Below are 23,273 nucleotides of genomic sequence, written 5' to 3' on the forward strand. Positions count from 1 at the left end.
ATGCACCGTTTTGACCCCGAAAATCATGAAGACATTATGTCCATAAATAAAAAACTTGAATTAGTTCAAAACTGGCTCAACACAAACAAATTAGCGTTAAACATCAAAAAAACAAAAGCCATGATTTTTAACTGGAAAAATGATATAATCCTTAAAATGCCATTCGTTCTTAATAACATTATAGAAATTGTCCCCAATTTAAAAATTCTAGGGGTTATAATTGACGATAAATTGATATTTCACAACCATATTACCTCAGGAGCTGATTAAACTGGATATTTCAGATCTTCTGACCACCTCAACTTCCCTGTCACCTCAGAATACAACCACCAGGACCCCTCAGGGAATCAGGGAAGACACGCGGTGCGGTTCCGATCCCGGTGTACCTCCTCGGAACTGCAGCAGCCTGCACTCTACCCCTTTGCGGACGAACCAGGGGAGAGATGGCTCCCGAACCTGGAGACCCGATTCAATCTGCAGGCTGTCCAGAGGGCTTACTAGTTTCAGGCTTACAGAGCACCCTCCAGAAGCAGACAAACTTTAAAATGTCTGCAATCTCCCGCCGAAGGATCACTTGCACAGAGTTGATCCGCAGCACGAGGGCAAACCTATGGTACCGAAGAAAATAAAATACTAGGAATTGAGAAATAAAATCACGAGCAGAAGAAAACTAGAAGTTCTCAGCAAGGCTGCAGAATCAAACTGAACTTCAAGGGGAGTGGCCGCACAGGTGACATTGCAGAGGGGGGGTTAGTGTTATTTTTAAGTTCTACAGCCAAGGCTGGAATAGATGCATTACCCGATAGTTCAGGCTCCAGAGGGATTGTACAAGAACTGTGATTGTGTGTGTGGTGTTTAAACATGAAATATTTTACAGACTTTATATTATAAGATTTAAGAACTTGAGAAATCCTGAGGACAGGCATATGGAGGTTGACCTGATTTTTGACCTTTAAGCTAAGGTATGGTTACCATGGAAACCCTCCAGCGGCTCAGTAAGAAAGGTCAGCTATTTCACCCTGCCTGGAAATAGAACTCACTTTAAAATGCAAGAATATGGTCTGTTCATAAACTTTTATCTGAACTTAAAGCAAAAGTCATGAAGAAGAAATTAGTTAAAGTTATGTCTATGCAACCTATCAGTTTTCCAGGAGGCAGAGACAGCAGATAAAGACCTGAACAGTCCATCTGGGTTGTCCATTAGCTATTCTCATTAAGGGGGGATTTTAGGCTTTTTGGTGTCTGTACCAGCCTATCAGCTTTACAGAGACATAGGGCTCCTTTTATCAAGCCGCGCTAGTGCGGACATTTCATCATGCGCTAATCTCCGCGGCCGGCTAAGAAACTAACGCCTGCTCAATGCAGGCGTTAGCGGCTAGCATGGCAGGCGGTAACGCATGGTATTACGCACATTAAACCCCTACCGCAGCTTAATAAAAGGACCCCATAGTCACAGAGCTGTTTTGATTCATATTTTTAAGAATACTGGTTAAGTGATACATTCTTTGTCTTAAGGGTATAATTATTATTTACCTACAATAAATAAGTTTTGCATTGCTTTGGTAATTTTCAATCTAAGTGGTGTTAGGGAGTTCTTTTAAGAATATATGTACAGTGGTGCCTCACACAACGAACTTAATTGGTTACAGGAGCAAGTTTGTTATGCGAAAAGTTCGTTATGTGAAACGCGTTTTCCCATAACAATACATGTACATGTAAAAAAAATTAATTCGTTCTGTAGCATAAAATATGCTAAGATGACATAAAAAAAGATAAATTTTTTGTTATTATTTTTATTTAGATACATCTAAAAACATAATTGTTTTTTAAAACAACACACATTTTTTAAATTTAAAGACAGACTAAGTAGAGTCTAATTTTACAGTGAGAGGGCAGAGTCTCAGCTGCAAAAACTGGGACTTAACTGTTCATTTTTTTTTTTTTTCTAGCATCGGGGAAGCGGCGAGAGTAGCTCCGCCCCCCCAAAGCAGCCCCCTTTCCTTCTCCCGCTGACTCTCTCTCTGGCCCCCTTTCTCTGTCTGTCTTTCTGTCCCTCTCACTGCCCCTGTGTCTTTCTTTCTTTCTTTCTGTCTCCCTCCCTCCCGCTGTCTGTCTGTCATTTTTCCCCATTTCCCTGTGCAGCAGCATAAGGGGTTAGGGAGTTTCTCAGGCTGGCAAACTGTCTTCTCCTCTCCCTCTCTAATGCTCCTCCTATGCTTTCCTTTTCTGTTCTCTTCCTCCTTCACCATCCCCTCCTCTTTGTCCAATCTCTCTCTCTCTGCTTCTCTCCTCCTCTCTGATTTTCTTCTTCTACCTTGCCTCTCCTCCACCCTCTGATGCTCGTCTCTCCTGATTCCCCCCTCTGGTGCTGGCCGACTCGTGGCTGGCACCCATTGGCTGCTGCGCGCGAGACCTGCCAGCGGCCGGATGCAATGGGAAGCAGTCATCTGTTGGAGGCTGTAGTCGGGAGTCAGCGCCGTTAAAGCTGGTGGTTCTGCTTAGAAAGAACCACGCGCCTGTTTGAAAACTGTCACGCCGCTGGAGCCGGGAGGCGACAGAGAGCAACCGTTGCCAATCCAGCGCGTCTCTCCCTGTCTCCTCCCTGTGCGCGCATGCTCGCTCTCAGGCCTCCCCTCCCCACCCCACCATCCTAACTCATACCTGAGGCCGTCCACCACCAACACCACTTCCGCAGCTCGCTCGCGCTTCGATACCCCGTCCCCTCTGATGCGGGCCGCCTCGCTGGAAACAGGAAGTGTTTGGGGGGGAGGGCTAGATGCTGGATAATCGGGGGAAACAAGTGAGAGAGGGCAGTTAAGCGCAGTGCCTGCGCGGAAGGATGCAGCTCAGGCGACTTCGTTGTGTGAAACGAAGTCCGTTGTACGAATCAAGACAAGAAGTTCGTTGTGCGCAGCGTTCGCTGTGCGAGGCGTTCATTATGCGAGGCACCACTGTATTAATCGTATTTTATGTAAATTGCTGTAATAGTAAATACATTCTGTAAAAATATCTTTAAGCCTGTTATCTATAAAAGCAAAAAATGTCTTTGTTAAGCGAGAGCTACACCCCTACCATGTATGAAATGCCTAATATGGGAAGGGAAAATATTTTAACCAATTATATGGAGGGAGGACTTATGATGTCATAATTAATATATAAGTAACAGAAGTGATATTGGCAAGTGGGATTCTCTCTCCAGCAAGATGGAGTTACTTTGCTGCAGAGAAAATCTTCATTGTACAAATAAGAATGAGCCTGTACAAATTATATCATGAAATGAAGCTTATTAAATTTTAATTGGAAATATCAGTGTTTGTACAATTACTAAAACAATGGGGGGCATTTGTTTAGACAGGATAGTAAAGATTCCCATTTAGCTTCAGGACAGATTCACTGCAAAATTACTGTAGAACTTAAAACAGGCCTCAGCTGCAACACCAGGGAAAACACCAGACTGTCCATGTACAGCATAAAGGCTTACAGGATGAGAATCTGCATGCCAGCATCTCAGCAAAAATTCAGGAGAGAACAGCAACTGAAGAAAACTGTCATTGGTCTGAAGAGCCAGCAAGTGATGCTATATCCTAAACAGTATAAATTTACAGAGAAATATCAAATACCCACTCTATTCTTCATCAATAGCTTTGTATATACTATACCTGAAGTCTTCAGATGAATGCTCTCTCTCTAGTTCCGGAAAGTGACTACAATTGCAACAGCAGAAAAATGCAATACTTACAAAGTGCACAAAAACAATTCATAAATCAGGAAACTAGAAAGAAATCTCAGTTTTGTGTGTATGTGTAATTATTCTACATTTGAGCAACATTATGGTATTACAGATTATTCATTTTCAAGCAATATTTATCAATCTTAAAAAAAATCAATTACACATCATTTTATACCTTGAACAGATTAAAACATCATAAAATATAAGAAAGCAAAATATAACAATAAAATAAACATAAAATATACCATGCTGCTTACTTTCGAAGTGTAATTTGGATTTTAGGAATGCATACACTAGCATTTATATAATCAACTGTATTATCAAGGATGGTATAATAAGCCTGTTCCATAGTAAGGCCATTATTTAAAAAGTTTTATGTTCTACCACACAATTATGGCCCCCTTCTTCAAAATGTAAAAGCATAATGAAAGATTAGGTGTGGAAAATTTGATTATCAGCCTTTTATGGAAACCAGGGAGTATAAAGATGGTGCTCAGAGATGAAAGCGGGAAGTTAAAGAGTGAGAGCAGCCTTTTGAAAAATTTGAGACCATCGGGTTTTCTAAAATAGCTTGAAGTGAAATATGTCAGAACCCACTAAGATTTTGTCATGCTCTAGCTCAGATAAGTTGACTTTAAGATATACAGCAGATATACAGGGCAATATTCACGGGGGTTAGCAGCAGAGCCGGCCCGCGAATATTGAAATATCACGGATAACTTTCAGGGCTGGCTCTGACCCACCCCGCGTCCCGGACGTTCCCCAGACCTTACCTGGTGGTCTAGCGGCGACGCAGGGCAGGAGCGATCGTCCTACGCTCCTGCCCTGTGCAGAGCCGTCATCAAAATGGCTGCCGTGAGTTCCCAGTAGTCTCAAGACTACAACGGGAACTTGCAGCAGCCATTTTGATGATGGCTCTGCACAGAGCAGGAGCATAGGATGATCGGATCCTGCTGCGCATTGCCGCTAGACCACTAGGTAAGGTCTGGGGAAGGACCGGGATGCAGCGATTCTTTAAAAAAATAAATAAAAATCACGAATTACCGAATCCGCGGGTACTGAAACCACGGATTCGAAGGGGGTACTGTATTTCTTGATGCAAAATTTGGGCTTCTGCAGCTATAAGTCCAATAATGTTCAAAGTGCAATGATTGAAAGAGGAGAGATTCTTCATGTTGGGATACGACCTCAGTCTGGACTCTTATATACTTTTTCTGAGTACAACCAAGCAAATTTATTGAAAGAGTTGATTTTAGGAAACCAGGGTTTTTCTTCTTATTGTGATACAGAGTATTCTACTACCCTTGGTGTTGCACAACTTTAGAGTTTTACTGTGTGTTGGGTAAACTAGCATTTAGACATTTATATTTCATAAAAATCTAAATCCTGATTTTACAAAAGCAAGTTACACATGTCTAAAATTGAAAAACATGTATCTGGCAAGAGGGTATGATCTGGGGTGAAAGGAGGAAGTGACATCACTCTACCAAATGGCAGAGTGATTTTCAAGCTCCGATGGGGCTTGAGAACAACGGTGATTAAAACACTTCCCAAGTGAGACAACCCCCTATCGATTGAGCAGCAGTGAGTGGATTATATGGCGAGTCGTCAAAAACTGGACAAGCTCCGCTTTAACGATATAACGAGCGGTAAACGGACAGTGAAAGCGTCGGTGTCCCCAGCAGCAAGTCCTAAGATGGCGTCTCCAGGGCAGATTCAGCTATCACCAGCAATAGCAGGCTCGGAAAATAACGCTAAAGCTTTGAAAACGATCTTGGAAGCTGGATTCCAGGATTTAAAATTGGAAATAAAAGGGGTGAGAGAAGATCTTAAAACAGCACTCACTGAAATCAGAGCGGAAGTGAGCGATCTGGGAGGTCGGGATGAGGCCTCCAAACACCATGTATTACTGCTGGAAGGAGAGATTAAGGAAACCAAGACAGTAATGTCCCAGCAAGTAAAGGAGCTTGCAGACTTACAAACACAAATCGAGGACTTAGATAATAGGTCCAGGAGAAATAATTTGCGTTTTAAAGGGGTACCTGAATCTGATCAATATAAAAACTGTATGGAAGTAGTGAAAGATTTCTGCAGCCAGCTATTGAGGCCCGAAGATACTATGGATATAGCCAACATTATTATCCTAAGAGCACACCGTAGCTTAGGGGTGAGTAGATCAGGTACCCCAAAAGAAATTATTGTGTGCTTGGGAGACTACTTATTTAAAGAAAAAATTCAAGCGGCCCAAAAGCGTCCACAATTTATGTGGAATGAAATTGTGATAGGAGTTTTTCAAGATTTGGCTCCTACAACTTTACAGAAGAGAAGGACCTTTCGTGAGGTGACTCAGGTATTGCGCTCGGAGGGCCACCGTTATCGTTGGCTGTTCCCTTTTGAAATGTGGTTAAACTATTAATGGAAAGTCACACAGAGTAGATACAGTGGAAGATGCATGGACTGCTTTGAAAGATATGGGTTGTAATAATCTGCCTAATGTTTCAACTGGAGTGATTTTAAAGAAAACAGGGAAGTTGGAGATAGGGGGAATAGGAGGGTGGGACTCCAGAAAGATATGCTTAGGATTGTATCTTGGAATATCAATGGGATGAATAGTCCTGGGAAAAGGAGTATTGTTTTTCAGGAATTGAAGAGAATTAGATGGGATATTTGGCTACTTCAAGAGACCCATCTAAGGCCCAGGGATGCGAGATTTTTGGAGAATCCATCATTTGAACATGTTTGGACACATCAAGGGCAAGATTCCGCTAGAAAAAAAGGAGGGATTGCAATCTTGGTAAAAGAAGGGTTTGGGTTTGGTTGTAGAACAGGTATATCGAGACCCTTTGGAAAGATGCTTGGCACTGAGAGGGACCTTACAGAGACAAAGAGTGACAATAGTGAACATCTATGGCCCTAATACTGCCCAAATTGAATTTTATCGTTCATTACAGCGTGAGCTGCTGTTATTCCTTAAGAGGGTGATAATTTTAGGGGAGATTTTAATATGATTTCAGATGGGCGATTAGATCACTCTAAAGGAGGTAGAGATTCAATAAGGGGGCATACCCGGGTCTTTCAAACTTTTATGCAATCTTTGGGGTTGAAAGATTGTTGGCGCCTTCTGCATGGGTCCCAGCGCAATTATACCTATTACTCTCATGTGCAACAAACCTATACTAGGATAGATGGACTTTGGGTTCACAGGAATCAATGGGGAAAGGTTAGGAAGGCTGAGATTGGGAGTATTCAGGTATCCGATCATGCTCCAGTATGGGTAGAAAGTACTAGGGTGATATCAGGGGGAAAAACTGCTATTGGAGGCTTAATGATTCTTTACTTAATGTCCCAGAGGTGGAAGAGGAGATTCTCCACAGTATAGATAACTATCTGGAGTTTAATGATACAGGGGAGGTACCAGATGGGATCCTGTGGTATGCCTTAAAATCTGTTTTGCTGGGTGTTTTTATTAAGTGGGGAGCTCGACTTAAACATTTATGAACCCAAGCTCAACTACATTTACGGGAATGTTTACTCTCCTTGGAAATGTTACACAAGAGTACATTAGACCCACAGACGTTGATACAATTGTGTCAGATACGGGGGGAGTTATTACAACTCCAAATGGAAGAGTTTAACTATATACGAGAGCGCTTTCGGTCTTATAAGTATGAACATAGTAATAAATGTAGTGCCCAATTAGCTCGTTATATTAAAATTAAACAGGCAAAAACAACTATTACAGCGATTCGAGATAGTGGGGGGCAGATACAGGTTACAGATAAAGATATAGGTAATTCCTTTGTGAAATATTATAGACAATTGTATAACCCTAATGAGAGTGGGAAAAAAGCTGGAATGCAGTCTTTTTTAGATAAGGTAGATCTGCCGGAGCTGTCTCTTGATGAACAGAAGTTGCTCAATGAGCAAGTTACATTGGGGGAAGTAATGGGGATTATTCGGGGTGTAAAATCTGGTAAATCCCCAGGATTAGATGGCTATATGGGCCATTTTTATAAGAAATTTGGACCACAGGTGGCACCATTATTAGTACGTATAATAAATGGGGTCTCGGAAGAGGGTTATTTGTCAGATTCCATGAGGGAAGCGAGTATAGTGATCCTTTTGAAACCTGGGAGGGATCCGTTAAGTTGTAGTTCGTATAGACCTATTTCTTTATTGAATGTAGATGTTAAAATTATAGCAAACGTTTTAGCTGTACGTTTAGGTAAGCTTCTTCCTAACCTGATTCATATAGATCAATCTGGTTTTATACAACAGGGACAAGTGGGTGATAACATTCAATGTACTTTGCATTTGATGTGGCATGCGGGGAGGAATCGGGGACAGGAGGTGTTGATGACGATTGATGCTGAGAAAGCTTTCGATCAGTTATCTTGGGATTTTTTGTGGGCTGTTATGGAAAAGGTAGGATTGTGGGGACTCTTTAAGGTATGGGTTCAAGCGCTATATTGGGAGCCCCGGACATATCTTCGGATTAATCAGACTTATACTGAATTTTTTTCTATTGCATGGGGTACTAGACAGGGTTGTCTGCTCTCCCCACTGCTTTTTGCCTTATCCATAGAACCATTAGCAGTACTTATTCAAAATCACCCCCGACTGAAGGGGATTCAGATAGATGGCATCGAACATCGTATAGCTTTATTCGCTGATGATATTCTCTTATATATGGGAGACCCAGATCGTACCGTGGGACCTTTGTTGCAAATTTTTGAGGATTATGGAGAAGTGTCTGGATTTAAGATCAATTTAGATAAGACTGAAATAATGAATCTCACTCTAGGACCATCACAGGTTGCTGACCTTCAGCGCCTATTTCCATTTAAATGGACATCCAAGGGTATTAAGTACTTAGGTATTTACTTATCAATGGACTCGGATGCTTTATTCGAGGCTAATTATGGTCCGATTCTTCAGAAAATACAGGTGGATTTACAACGTTGGAATAGGTTGTGGCTTTCATTGGGGGGGGGGGGTCGTATTGCTGTCCTCCAGATGAATGTGCTACCCCGGTTACTTTTTTTGTTTCAGACTCTTCCTATTCCTTTACCCACTCGATTGTTTAAGATTTTTTAAGTTTATTTGGGCAAATAAAACACCTAGAATTTCTCAGAGGGTGATGTGGGCAGATAGAGCTCGAGGTGAAAAAGGGGTCCCCAATCTTTGATGGTATTATCAAGCAGCGCAATTACGGATGTTATTGGAATGGGATTTGAACCCACATAAATGGGGAGTGTTCATAGAGCAATCCCTGATATCTCAGCATAGATTGTCTGCTGGGCTTTGGTCTTCGCAGACAATTTGACAATGGAAATTGGAAACTGAAAATCCTTACATATTACATTTACTTACATTGTGGGGTAAATTGAGAAAAGAATGTAATCATAGGGTGGCCTTTTCTACCTTGGCTTTATTGAGGGACGAACCCCAATTTATGGTGGGTAAAACTAATTTAGTATTTGAGAGATGGGGATAGATTGGGTTGACCACTTTTTGAGATTTTTTACGTACAGGGATTTTGATCTCGTTTGAAGCCTTATTATGTATCCCAAGGGTAAAATTGGTGGATTATTTGGCATATTTACAAGTGAAACATTACTTAGTGGCCCAGGATTGGGATAAAATACCATTTTCTGAAACTGAATATCTAGAACAATTATGGGTAACATTGCAGAAGGTGCCTAGGACCATCTCTATTATATATAAATATCTACGGGAGAGAGAAATTCCTAATTTGAATTATCGAGAACACTGGGAAAGGGATTTATGATGTATTTTCACTGTTAAAGAATGGGATATTATTTGTGCTGAAGTAGGCAGAGTATCTGTCTGTGCATTGATTCAAGAAAATGCTTATAAAGTGCTGAGTCGTTGGTACTATACCCCGGAACGGCTTCATAAGATGTACCCTCAGATCTCAGCCTGTTGATAGCGTTGTCATAATACCGAAGGCAGTTTTCTTCACATATAGTGGGATTGTCCTGTGTTAATACCTTGTTGGACCATGGTAGTGAAAGCACAGTTACTTACCGTAAAAGTTGTTATCCAGGGACAGCAGGCAGATATTCTCACACATGGGTGACGTCACCAACGGAACTCCGCAGCAGACAGCCTCGAAAGCAGACTTGCTTGATGATCTTTATAAGAGCTTCCGAGTGCTGAACTGCGCATGTGCGCGTGCCTTCCCGCCCAAACTAGGGGGCGCATCTCCTATAAGGATCCTCAGTTCAGATACCTAGCCAAGAAGCCAACCAGGGGAGGTGGGAGGGTCGTGAGAATATCTGCCTGCTGTCCCTGGATAACAACTGTTACGGTAAGTAACTGTGCTTTATCCCAGGACAAGCAGGCAGCATATTCTCACACATGGGTGACCTCCAAGCTAAGCATAAGGGATGGAGGGAGAGTTGGCAATTTAAGAAAAAAGATTTTACATTACATTAGGGATTTCTATTCCACCTATACCTTGCAGTTCAAGGCGGATTACAAAAGAGTTGACTGGACATTTCCAATGAAGATACAACAGGTTTTGTTTTTTGTTTTTTTTACAACAGAGGAGAGATAGCTGGATAGAATCCGAAGGTACTTACAAATTGGAAAGTAAATTGACAGAGCATAACTGTGTGATATAACAAATAGATTACAGTTAGAGTACAGATAAGATAACAATACATTTCAGGGATCTGTTTACTTGGTAGGTGTTTTGGGGAGGAAGAGGTATTCTATGTGGGGGTTTTAGGGGAGAGTTTATCTGGGAGTATGGGGATGGGGGGGTTAAGATATTTGGATGAATTTTTTGAAAAGCAGGGTTTTGATTTCTTTTCGGAATGTTTTGAGGTCATCCATTGCCGTTTGCAGGTTAGAGATTGAATGATTGAGTTTTGCTTCTTGCGCTGCCAGAAGATTGTCAAACATCTTCTTGCGCTGAGTGCCCTTGAGTGAGGGTAAGGCAAAAGGGTTCAGGGAGTATCCAGACAGTAACGAGAGGTAAAAGTATGAACCAAGGACCAGGTGGCAGCCTTGCAGATTTCCTCAATAGGAGTTGATCTGAGGAAAGCTACCGATGCCGCCATAGCTCGAACTTTATGGCCCATGACTCGACCCTGCAGAGGAAGACCAACCTGAGCATAGCAAAAAGAGATACAAGCAGCCATCTAGTTGGTGATGGTTCGCTTCGAGATAGGGCATCCCAACTTATTTGGATCAAAGGAGATGAAAAGTTGAGGAGTTGTTCTGTGAGGTTGAGTGTGTTGTAGGTAGAAAGCCAAGGCACGTTTGCAGTCCAAAGTATGAAGCGCCACTTCTCCAGGATGAGAATGAGGCTCAGGAAAAAATACTGGCAGAACAATAGATTGAGATGAAATTCTGAAACAACTTTAGGTAAGAATTTTGGATGAGTACGGAAGACCACCTTGTCATGGTGGAAAACTGTGAAAGGTGGGTTCGCAACCAAAGCTTGTAACTCACTGACTCATCGAGCAGACATGAGGGCAATCAGGAACACAGCCTTCCAAGTGAGATACTTGAGGTGAGCTTTATCAATTGGTTCAAATGGAGGTTTCATGAGTTGAGCTAAAACAACATTGAGATCCCAGACCACTGGAGGCGGTCTAAGTGGCGGATGAACATTGAAGAGACCTTTCATAAATCAGGAAACCATAGGATGTGCAGAGAGAGGTTTCCCATCAAGAGGCTGATGAAAATCAGCAATCGCACTGAGATGGACTCGAATAGACGTAGACTGAAGTCCAGACTGAGATAGTGAAGTAAATAATCCAAAACAGAAGCCAAGGAGGTAGACATTGGCTCTAACTGACGGGTGGAACACCAGGTAGAAAATCTAGTCCATTTCTGGCCGCAACACTGGCGAGTGGACGGCTTTCTTGAAGCCACTAAAATATCTTGTACAGACTGAGAGAACTGGAAAGAGTCATTTAGGTTGAAAGGAACCAAGCTGTTAAGTGTAGCGACTGCAGGTTGGGATGTAGTAAGGAACCCTGACTCTGAGTAAGCAGAGAGGGAAAATCTGGTAGAAGTAGAAGTTCCCTGACGCTGAGTTGAAGTAGAAGGGAGTACCATGGTTGTCTGGGCCACCGAGGAGCTATGAGAATCATGGTGGCATGTGTTGACTTGAGGTTTACAAGAGTCCTGAGAATGAGCGGAAACAGAGGGAAGGCATAGAGAAACTGATCCCTCCAGTCCAGGAGAAAAGCATCTGCCTCCAGACGCTGAGGGGAGTATATCTGGGAGCAAACTTGAGTCAGCTTGTAGTTGAGGGGGGACGCAAAGAGATCTATCTGCGGGGTCCCCCAGCAAGCAAAAACTTGACGAAGTGTGGGATAATTGAGTGTCCACTCGTGAGGTTGTAGAAGGCGACTCAAGTTGTCTGCCAGACAGTTGTGTTGACCTTGAATGTAGATAGCTCTGAGAAAAATGTTGCGATGAATCGCCCAAGTCCACATCCTCAGAGCCTCCTGGCACAGGGAATGAGAACCCGTTCCTCCCTGTTTGTTGACATAATACATGGCCATCTGGTTGTCCATCCGCATGAGAACCACAGTGTCTAAAAAGGTGTTGAAAGGCTTTGAGAGCATTGAAAAATCGCTCTTGAGTTCCAACAGATTGATATGACAACGACGGTCCTGCGAAGTCCACAGACCCTGTGTACGAAGGCCATCAACATGGGCTCCCCAAGCATAAGTGGATGAGTCCGTGGTGAGCACTTTCTGATGATGTAGAGTGTGGAACAGCAAACCTCTGGAAAGATTGGAAAAGAGCATCCACCAGTGGAGAGACTGCTTGAATAAAGGAGTTACTATAATCTGTTGAGAAGGCGGGTCGATCGCCTGTTGCCACTGGGACGCCAGAGTCCACTGAGGAATACGAAGGTGAAGTCTGGCAAAAGGAGTCACGTGAACTGTAGAAGCCATGTGATCGAGTAGAATCATCATTTGCCTTGCAGAAATAGATGGAAGACGATACACCTGATGACAAAGGCGAATGAGGGTATCTCAACGTGATGGATGTAGAAACGCTCTGAGGCGGACAGTATCCAGGGTGGCCCCAATGAATTGGAAAGATTGAGATGGGGTCAACTGGGATTTTGGAAAGTTGATTTCAAAGCCCAGACTTTGGAGGAATAGAATAGTCTGTAGGGTCGCTGCATTAACCCCTTGTTGAGAGGGGGCTTTGATTAGCCAGTTGTCGAGGTTTGGAAAAACTGGAAGACCTTGAGTGCGCAGAGCTGCAGCCACCACTACCAGACATTTTGTGAAGACTCTGGGGGGAAGAGGCTAGTCCGAAAGGAAGGACTCTGTATTGTAGATAAAGATATCCCACCTGGAATCTGAGATATTTGTGAGAGGCTGGGTGAGCCTCTTTGAGATCCAGCGAGCACATCCAATCTCCCTGATTCATCAGGGAATACAAGGTGGGCAATGAGAGCATCCAAAATTTCTCTTTGACCAGGAACTTGTTGAGAGCTCTGAGGTCCAGAATGGGTCGCAGATCCCCTGTCTTCTTTGGAACCAGAAAGTAACGGGAGTAAAATCCCAAGTTCCGCTGAGAGAGAGGAATCTCCTCGACAGCTCGAAGGTGAAGAAGAGCCTGAGCTTCCTGAAGAAGAGGAAGTTGCAACTGATTGGAAGGACACTCTCTTGGAGGGTGATCTGGAGGCACTTGAAGGAAATGAAGAGAGTATCCCTCTCGCAGAATGGCGAGAACCCAGAGGTCGGATGTGATCAATTCCCACTGATGGTAAAAATGGGAAAGACGACCTCCTATGGGCAGAAGAGAATTCCGATGCAGGGAGGTTGGAATGCTCAAGCTGGGAACGTCAAAAAGACTGAGCTGGCTTGGTGGCAGCAGGAGTTTGAGATTTCTGTTGACGTTGCTGCTGCTGAGGATGACGAGGCGGAGGCCTGGAAAAAGCAGGAGTCATTTTCTGGGGGTAACGACGTGTCTGTTTGTAAGCCCGAGCTGGAGGTGTCTTGGGCTTTGGTTGAATGAGAGAAGCAAAAGAGCGCTCATGCTCCGAGAGACACTTAGTAGCCGCTTCAATGGAATAATCAAATAATTAGTTCCCCTGACAAGGTAAGTTGGCCAATTGATCTTGAAGATTGGGATCCATGTCAACAATACATAGCCAAGCCAGTCTACGCATGGCTACAGCAAAGGCAGATACTTGAGATGATAACTCAAAAGCATCATAGGAAGCCTGTAACATGAAGAGTCTCAATTCAGAAAGAGTCTTGAGAATTTGTTTAAATTCCGGAAGAGGTGCTTTAGAAATGTCAGGATAAAAGGAAGGCAACAATTTCAAAAATTGGTTGAAATAGGTAGAAAAAGTGTAATTATAATTAAGAACCCTGTTGGCCATCATCGAGTTTTGGTATAAACGACGGCCAAACTTGTCCATGGTACGACCCTCCCTGCCTGGTGGTACTGCAGCATAAAGCTTGGAAGGATGAGCCTTTTTCAAAGATGATTCCACCACCAGGGATTGATGGGATAATTGAGATTTCTCAAATCCCTTACAGGGGACAGTACGGTATCTGGATTCCAATTTGGAAGGAATAGCCGTAATAGAATAGGGAGTTTCCATATTCCATATGAAAGTCTGTTTAAGTACTGGAGTCATAGGTAATCTCAAAGTCTCCTTGGGAGGATGAGGAAGTTCCATGTCAGCCAAGTATTCTGGAGTATATTTAGAATCTGAATGAAGATCCAGTTTGAGGGCCTGGCCCACATCAAAAACAAACTTAGCAAAAGAAGTAGACTTGGAGGTGGAGGACTCATCAGGTGAAGGAGTACAAGACCTCGGAGCCACAGAATAGGAAGGAGACGCCTCTCTAGAGTATTGAGACAAAGGTTCAGACTCGAGACGCATGGTAATGGAAGAAGCTGCACTCTCTACCTGAGGTGGAGTCATCGAATGTTTGCGCTTCAGACTCCGTACAGATGACATTCCTGGAGTTCGAGGCACAGAATGTGTCGATGCAGGAGAAGAGGCTCGTACACTTGGTTTCGATGGAGGACTTCTTGATCTTGTGAAACTCCGAGTCGAGGCCTCGAGATCGAGACTTGTGTTTCGCTGTAGAAGGACGAGACACAGATGCCTCGGTATCCATAGAAGGAGACTGGGACACAGATGCCTCTGCACAAAGCTTCGAAGAAAAATGTCTCGAGTGCCTCGAGCGATGCTTCAGGCAAGACGGGAGAGACTTCGATGGAGGCTCCGGTGAAGAGTCACTGGAAGATACTTGCTTCGGCTTATGAGATCTGCCTCGAGACAACACCACTGGAAGCTCAGATTGATGCTCAGGCTGGTCCCTAGGAGGCAGGGTTGAGGACGGAAGAAGTTGAGCCACTATCGAGGAAATCTGCGTGGTTAAAATGGTCTTCAACATGTCCTCGAACATAGGCACCGAGACAGGAGGATCCGGTCTCATAGGTGCCGCAGTGCGCTCCAAAGAGGGCGACCTTGAAGATGAGTTTTCCCTACTCTTGGAGGCACACTTAGAAGGAGGTCTCAAAGAAGAGTCTGGTGGCTTCTTAGGCACGGCACCTGAGAGACAGGAGACTTACCCAGCAAGGACATTTTCACTGGAGGCACCGTCGAGGCCTTCAACACCGAAGTCGAGGCCTTCGAGACCGAAGCTCCAGCCGAAGCCGAGGTCGAGGCCTTCGAGACCGAGGTGGGTACCGAAGTCACGGTCGAGGTCTTCGAAACCAAGGTCGGGGTCTTCGAAGCCGAGTCTAATCCTGAGGCCGAAATTGAGGCATTGTCAGGGGCTGGCTCCATGCCGCCAAAAAAGTTGCTGGTACTGGTCGCACCGACGACGAAAGGCCTGAGACTGAAGAGTCCAACAGGATGTACACTCTTCAGGGGAATGAGAAGGCCCCAAACACCGAGAATGAAGGTCGGTAAGGGAAATAGTCTTTTTACACTGGCGACAGCGTTTAAACCCAGTAAGGGGCCGGGACATAGAAAAAATAAAGTCCATGTCGACCGAAACGAGCGAGTGGGCCTAGGCCCAAAGCCCGTGGACCGGACAAAAAAGGAGAAACAATAAAATATTTATTTATTTTTTTTATTATTATGGAACAAAGAGAAGAGAAGCACAGTGACCAAAAATAAAACAAAAAACAGCCACTGTGAAGGAAGGCAACGAAGTATGCTGCAGAGCGAAAAACGTTGAACTGAGGATCCTCACAGGAGATGCGCCCCCTAGTTCGGGCGGGAAGGCACGCGCGCATGTGGGGTGCAGCACTCGGAAGCTCTTATAAACATCTTCAAGCAAGTCTGCTTTCGAGGCTGTCCACTGTGGGGCTCCGTCAGTGACGTCACCCATGTGTGAAAATATGCTGCCTGCTTGTCCTGGGATAATTCTTTGTCCCATTTATTGGGGTTCCGGTCCCCAATACTCCTCAATGTTGTTTATTGGGGTTGTCTACTATTTGTGTGACTAGATGGCAAACACGCCTATTACATATGGGGTTAGCAGTGATTAAATGCTTCTTAGCTGTTTATTGGAAACAGTCCCTGGTACCAGATGAACATGAATGGAGAGTGAAATTTTTAATCATAGGGAAGATGGAAATTTATGTAGCCAAACGTTGAGGCTACTATCAACAATCATTACAAACCTGGACTGTCATTATTAAGAAATTGAAATTATTGAATTTATAAGATTATGAAGAGATCAAGATCCTATTGCATATTTGATAATGGGGTGGGGGGAGGGACGGATTTAAGATGAATATATGAGTATATTTATTGTTATTTTTATGGTGGATTGTTAATGTGGACTTTGTACTCAGCAGTGTTGCATGTTTTATTCATGTTTAAACTTTAATAAAGAATTTAAAAAGAAAAAAAAAAAGAAAAGAGGGTATGGTCTGGGCATGTTTTGAGAGGATCAAGGGGAAGCCAAAAAAATGTGTATTCCCCATTTCAGAAAGGTAATGTACATCTATGCCCAAAAAGATCAATGTCCTAGTGAGCAGAACCCCATTAGAGGGATCGGGGGGTTGCCCACTTAATCCCTCAGTGGTTGAGGGCCCTCCCTACCCCCACATGAAAACAAAATTGGCAAGGGATACCGGGCTTTGTGACAGCTTCTGGGAAAAAAAAAAAGGGTAAAGGGGAAGGGACTTGATATACCGCTTTTTCTGTGTAGTTACACAATCAAAATGGTTTACATATTTTAGACGGGTATTTATTTTGTATCTGGGACAATGAAGTGTTAAGTGACAGAGTAACAAAAAGCTGCAGTGGGAAATGACACGGGGAAAAATTTGTTCCCGTCCCTGCAGGATCCACCTCCATCCTGTCTCCATGAGTTCTGTCCCTGACCCATCCCTGCAAGCTCTGTCCTCATCTGCACAAACCTCAAACACTTTAAAATCATAAGTGTTCGAGGCTTGTGCAGATGAGGACAGAGCTTCCAGGGATTAGGTTCTTACCTGTGCAGATGAGGACAGAGCTTCCAGGGATTAGGTTCTTACCTGGATAATCTTCTTTCTGTTAATATACAGAGGAGTCTGTATGGTCCTCCCTGTGAATTGTGCTTTCTGTCTCGGATAGCTATATAGTCCAGAACTGGAGTTCTTCTCCTGTCATTTGGACAGACATCTATGAATTAATTACTGATAATGTACTGACCCCCTCTTTTACGAAACTGCGATAGCAGTTTCTAGCACAGAGACCCGTGCTGGACAGACCTCACTGGAATGGGACGGGGATGAAAACAGATCCTATGGGGACAGGGACAAATTTGTCCCTGTGTCATTCTCTGAGTCACAACCTCAGGGTGCTGAGACAGCTGCTCTAACCACTAGGCTAACATAATGCCTATCATAAACAGTTATGTGCCCATTTTGACCAGTTAATATTTTAGATGTTTATGCTTCCGTGGTACATAAACAGAAAAAAAAAAACAAAAGATATCCATTCCTCCATGTTTTTTAGAATAGGCTCTGTCACTCAATTCTGATATGTACATCCTTTCTAAAATGATGCTCATGAGGGTTCATTTTCAAAGCACTTAGACACACAAGTACCATAATAACCTATGTCTAAGTACTTTGAGCCCCTATATCAGGGGTAGGGAACTCCGGTCCTCGAGAGCCGTATTCCAGTCGGGTTTTCAGGATTTCCCCAATGAATATGCATTGAAAGCAATGCATGCAAATAGATCTCATGCATATTCATTGGGAAAATCCTGAAAACCCGACTGGAATACGGCTCTCGAGGACCGGAGTTCCCTACCCCTGCCCTATATCATCTATACAGTCAGAAAAAAAAAAAGAAACACAATGTCAAATCATAATATAAGACTCTTTTTTAATCAGAATACACTTTAATGTAGGATTAGTTTCTTATCTGGATAATCTTCTTTCAGCTAATCTACTACGGATTCCGTACATGTGGTGATTTATCCCTTCCTGCAAACTGGACTTGCAGAATAAGAATACTTACAGCTTTGAGCACCTCCCAAACAGAGGTGGAGCTCCTGTTCACACCTCAGTAAAGACCCAAAGCAATTGAGCTCCACTGGAACAAAAGAAGAGGGGAACAGTGAAACTTCCTGCAAATAATAAGCAATTCTGGTCTGCTCTGTAACTTAGAAAACAAGAATTGGAAGAAAACATCAGGACAATTGAAACACAACCATAGAGAAACAATCTGCTGTGTGCAAATGGCACTAACAATAAGGGAGCCAGAGGCTGAGGAATACACTCACTCATCCTGGGTATCAAGGCATCTGGCAGACAGGAGAAGATTACAGGCCTGAAACACAGAAATATCAGAGGCAGAAAGCAGGCAATACAGAGTAGAGAGAGGGCGAGCTGTACAGAATCTGTAGTAGATTAACTGAAAGAAAATTATCCAGGTAAGAACCTAATCTTTCATTCAGTTATATCTAATCCACAGTTTGTATGTGTGGTGACATATCAAAGCAATGGCTGATGTCTAAGGAGGGACAGAAAAGCCTGCCCGCAATACTGAGGACCGAAAAGTGGTATCTTGCTGAGCCACTAGATCCACTCTGTAAAACCTAGAAAAGGAATGAAGAGTAGATCAAGTAGCAGCCTGACAGAAAGACTGTTAAATGGTTCTGGGAGCTGCCCTAAGACCTGGAAGGCCAATGAAGGGTTGGAGAAGACCTGGAGAGGAATGGAGAACCAGGGAGGACCCAGAGATGACCAGGATGTGCTGAAAGGACCTGGTCACATGTTTAAACAGAGTACGAGTGAATAAATGTGTTGTATTTGTTTTAACAATGTCTGGTGTTTCAGCAGAGCCTGAGAAAGGAAGACCAGGAAATTCCAGGGGAGTGCAGAGGTGATGGGTAATGACTGCTCGGCCTGATCACAGGCCTACATTCCAATCTAGAACATGATTTTCACTCTATCAATGAACATTGTTTGGTACTTCCAGTTACACATCAAGTTTATTTTGAATTAATACATCATTCTGTCTTTTTTTCTCTTGGCTCCCCAAACTGTGGAACAAACTTCCTTGAAAAGGAATTACAAAAGATAATTATTTATTCTTTGAATCTCTCAAAACTGGATTATTGCAATAGTATTTATGCAGGCTTATCCCAGACTCAGATTTGAAAATTACAAATTGTTCAAAATACAGCTTTTTGTCTTCTTTCTAATGTCATGTTATGATCATCTTACTCCCTTGTATCTTCAATATCATTGGCTTCTGATTCAGTTTTGTATTAAATTTAAAATTCTTATTTTGACTTTTGAATCAATATATTGCAATAGTCCATCATATCTTTCTTTACTCATTCACCTTTGTCCAACAAGAGTTTTATGCTCTTTGAACGATCAATGTCTTCACATTCCTTCTTGTTCAATCCATTATGAACTTACCAGAGAGAGAGCGGTTTTTTGATCTTTCACTGTCTCTTAATTCCCATCCACAGTACGTCTTGAACTTACATATTTAAAAAGTTAGAACTTTATTAAAAACTTATTTTTGAACAGGCTTTTTCTATTCAGATTTACTAGCATTGTAGCCTGCAAATTTTTTTTATTATTATTTATTTAAATATTATAAAAAACATCTCCTTGTACAGATGATTGAAAAAGATATAATGAATAGAACATAAACTACAATTACTTAGTCAATATTATAGTCCAAAATTTTGGATCCAAGAATCTAATGAGTAAAAACCAAAATAAGGCAATCATGTTTTTTTTTTTTACCCAATATCAAGATAGGCTAATTATCTGACTATGGTTACAGAGCATTAATAACGCATTAACTTATTGTTGTTATCAACCCCTCAAGCCTTTTCATAGAGAGAAACCCAATTAACTGTGATGGTTCAAAGAATATATATGTATGAGATCTATATTTAACAATTAATTTACATGGATACCGTAGCAAAAATACACCATCCATCGCTGTTACCCTTGGGGCTCTTTTTACTAAGCTGCAGTAGCGTTTTTAGCGCACGGTAAGCCCCGCGCTATGCAGAAAATACTAACACCAGTTCTATGGAGGCGTTCGAGTCCAGCGCACGCTAAAACCGCTAACACAGCTTAGTAAAAGGAGCCCTAGGTTTAAGGAGCAAAAAAACTGTCGTCGACATTTCTGGGTTTCCTATGTCATGTCTGGGAACATCTGAATTTTTTGACCTAGGAATTCCTTATGCCTGTGTTTAAAGTACAATTTCAGAATCCAATTTTTGTCAGGTGCCAATGCTACTGTGACTAGTAAAGTAGTTGGTTTAACTAAATCTTTAAGGGATGTTTCCAAATTTGTTGTTATATCCATCTGTGGATCTGGTTCTTGTACTAAAGAATGTTGCTCTTTGATTTTTATTTTTTTTGGAAGATAATAAATCTGCAAAAGGAGGAAGTATGTTCTCTGGAACATTCAAAATTTCAGGGAAATATTTTTTTTAACATTTCATTAGCGGACATCGATGGAACTTTAGGGAAATTTAATATCCTAAGATTAGAGCGAAAGTTATTTTCTAAATTTTCCATCTTCCTTCTTAAGTTGGTATTGTCCTTTATCAAAACCCCTTGCAGCATTTTTACAGCTAAGAGCTCTTTTTCCATATTTTCTTCCTTTGTTTTTACAGCCAAAGTTTCTTGCTTGAAATTGTTAAATTCTTCTTTATGTTCAGAAAATTTATTTTCCAAGTTCTTAATTTGTGGAGACAATGTTTGCCCTAGACTAGCCACCAGGTCCCAAAGGGAATCAAGGGTTACATTGGTGAGTTTTGTAACAGTAAAAGTACCTGTGGGCACTGGGTCAAAATCCACTGTCACTGGGCTTCTCTCCATTCTATCTTGCTTCTCTTCTTGCTCCAATGATGTTTCAGCTGCAGGATCGATCTCTTCAGAAACCTGGCCCAGTAAAGCCTCCCGGGGGATAGAGTCTGCCTCTTCAGACAGAGTGTTCTCCTTCGGTGAGCTGGCTCCCTGTGGCTGTGGAGGCAGGGCCCTAGCATCGGGGCTCAGTGTCGATTCCAGCCCAAGGAGACTCGCCGTGGCTTCACTCAAGGCCAGCATCTCCTGCAGGCAATTCCACAATAATACCAACTCCTGCTGCCAGCGCCTCAAGAAATCCTCAATAGTTACCAGAGGAGTCCCCGAGTGCCGCTAGGCTGCAGCAACACTCTTTCCCCTACGCTTCGGCATTCTCAGGAACGAATCAAGTATAACAGTAGCAGAATGTTCTTGACACGTCTCATCCCAGTCAGATAATCGTGGCCATCTTGGATCTCAGCAGGCATCATAGCCTGCAATTTTTAACTTTTAATTTTATTGTATGTTTTATAAATTTTGAGATGGGTTATTGTATAAGGAAGGACGGTATATTAAATAAAATAAACTATAAACCACTGTAACAGAAGAAAAGAGAAGGAGGGGCACAGACAACTTCTCTGGAGATATCATACATTTCTGTTCTGCTCTGTAATTCATGAAAAGGAATAATTAGCATGAACTTGTAACAGAGATATATCAATAAACCATCCTGCTGTGGGCAACTACCACTAACAAATAAAGAGCTCCAAAGCTCAACAAACTCAGGCCTCCTTTTACGAAACTGCGATAGCAGTTTCTAGCATGGGGAGCCGTGCTGAATGGCCCGCACTGCTCCCGATGCTCATAGAGTTCCTATGAGCTTCAGGAGCAGCATGGGCCATTCAGCACAGCTCTCTGTGCTAGAAACTGCTATTGCAGTTTCGTAAAAGAGGGGGTCAGTAATTAGTTCATACATGTCTATCCAAATGACAGGAGAAGAACTCCCGTTCTGGACTATAAAGCTATCCGAGGCAGAAAGCAGGCGAATTGCAAAATGCACAAGGCAGACCATACAGACTCCTCTGTATATTAACAGAAAGAAGATTATCCAGGTAAGAACATAAATCTTTCATTCAGTTACATAAACACAAGAATCTGTACGTTAGGTGAAGTACCAAAGCAGTGTCAGACATCTAGGATGTGACAGATGAAACTGCCCGCAAAACTGAGGACCCAAAAGTAGCATCCTCTTGAGCTGCAATGTCCACTCTGTAGAACCTTGTAAAGGTATGGAGAGTAGACCAAGTAGCTGCTCTATGGATCTCTTCAGGTGGAACTGCCCTGGACTCCACCCATAAAGACGCCACACTTCTAGTCAAATGAGCTTTGAGAAAATGAAGTGGCTGTTTGCCACAGCCAATGTTGCCAAAATTGCCATGCAAATCCATCTGATGATAGAAGCTTTGGAGGCTGGTCTGCCTTGTCTTGACTGATTGGTAAAAACAAAAAGATGGTCGGAAAGCTAAGAATCATTGGTCATTTTGAAGCAGTGGAGTAAAACTCTTCGCACATTCAGCCTCTGCATTAGTAGAACCTGTAGGATGAATAGTGGCCAAATGAACCTCTTGGTTAGTGTAAATGGCTGACACAACCTTCAATAAAAAGGAAGGTACGGTATACAGTGAAACCCCAGCCTTTTTGATCCTGAGGAAGGGCTTTCTGCAGATAAGACCCTGCAATTCTGAGGTCTTGCTGAAACTATTGCCACCAGAAATACTATCTTCACCGTGAGATCCAGAAGGGACACCTCTTGAAAAGGCTCATATGGAGGCTTAGAAAGGCTCTTCAAGGCGATATTAAGATTCCAGGATGGAAAAGGCAATGGAGGATGCAATCTGAGTGCCCTCTTTAAAAACCGGGTCACATCCAGATGAGATGCCAGTGATAGCTTTCCTCTTCAAGTTCGGAAGCACAAGAGGTCTGCCACCTGAACTTTGAGACGCGCCATCACTAGGCCCTTTTTTAGTCCAGCCTGCAGAAAAGCCAGAATCACAGGAATTAGTGACTCAAAAGATTCTACCTGATCTTTGGTGCACCAGAGCTGGAAAAGGCTGGTCTTAGCGTAAGCTGCAAAGTAAATGGTTTTTTTGCTCGAAGAAGTCAAAATGACTACTTTTGAATAATCCTTACAGATTAAGGCCGTGCACTCAAGAGCTAGAGTGCTCCAGGATCTTCATGG

The 23,273-nt window shown here is 42.8% G+C and overlaps 1 protein-coding gene across 1 annotated transcript in view; it reads right to left on the reverse strand.

Annotated features, from left to right (window-relative positions):
- ATP8A2 (ATPase phospholipid transporting 8A2) overlaps positions 1-23,273 on the reverse strand; it is a 457,609-nt gene that overhangs the window by 340,522 nt on the left and 93,814 nt on the right. Inside the window, exon 8 of the mRNA XM_033950263.1 lies at positions 3,660-3,704. Coding sequence (XP_033806154.1) covers positions 3,660-3,704 — 45 coding nt within the window. The remainder of the gene's footprint in view (positions 1-3,659; positions 3,705-23,273) is intronic.

Source organism: Geotrypetes seraphini, chromosome 6 (assembly GCF_902459505.1).
Source record: "Geotrypetes seraphini chromosome 6, aGeoSer1.1, whole genome shotgun sequence".
NCBI lineage: Eukaryota > Metazoa > Chordata > Amphibia > Gymnophiona > Dermophiidae > Geotrypetes > Geotrypetes seraphini.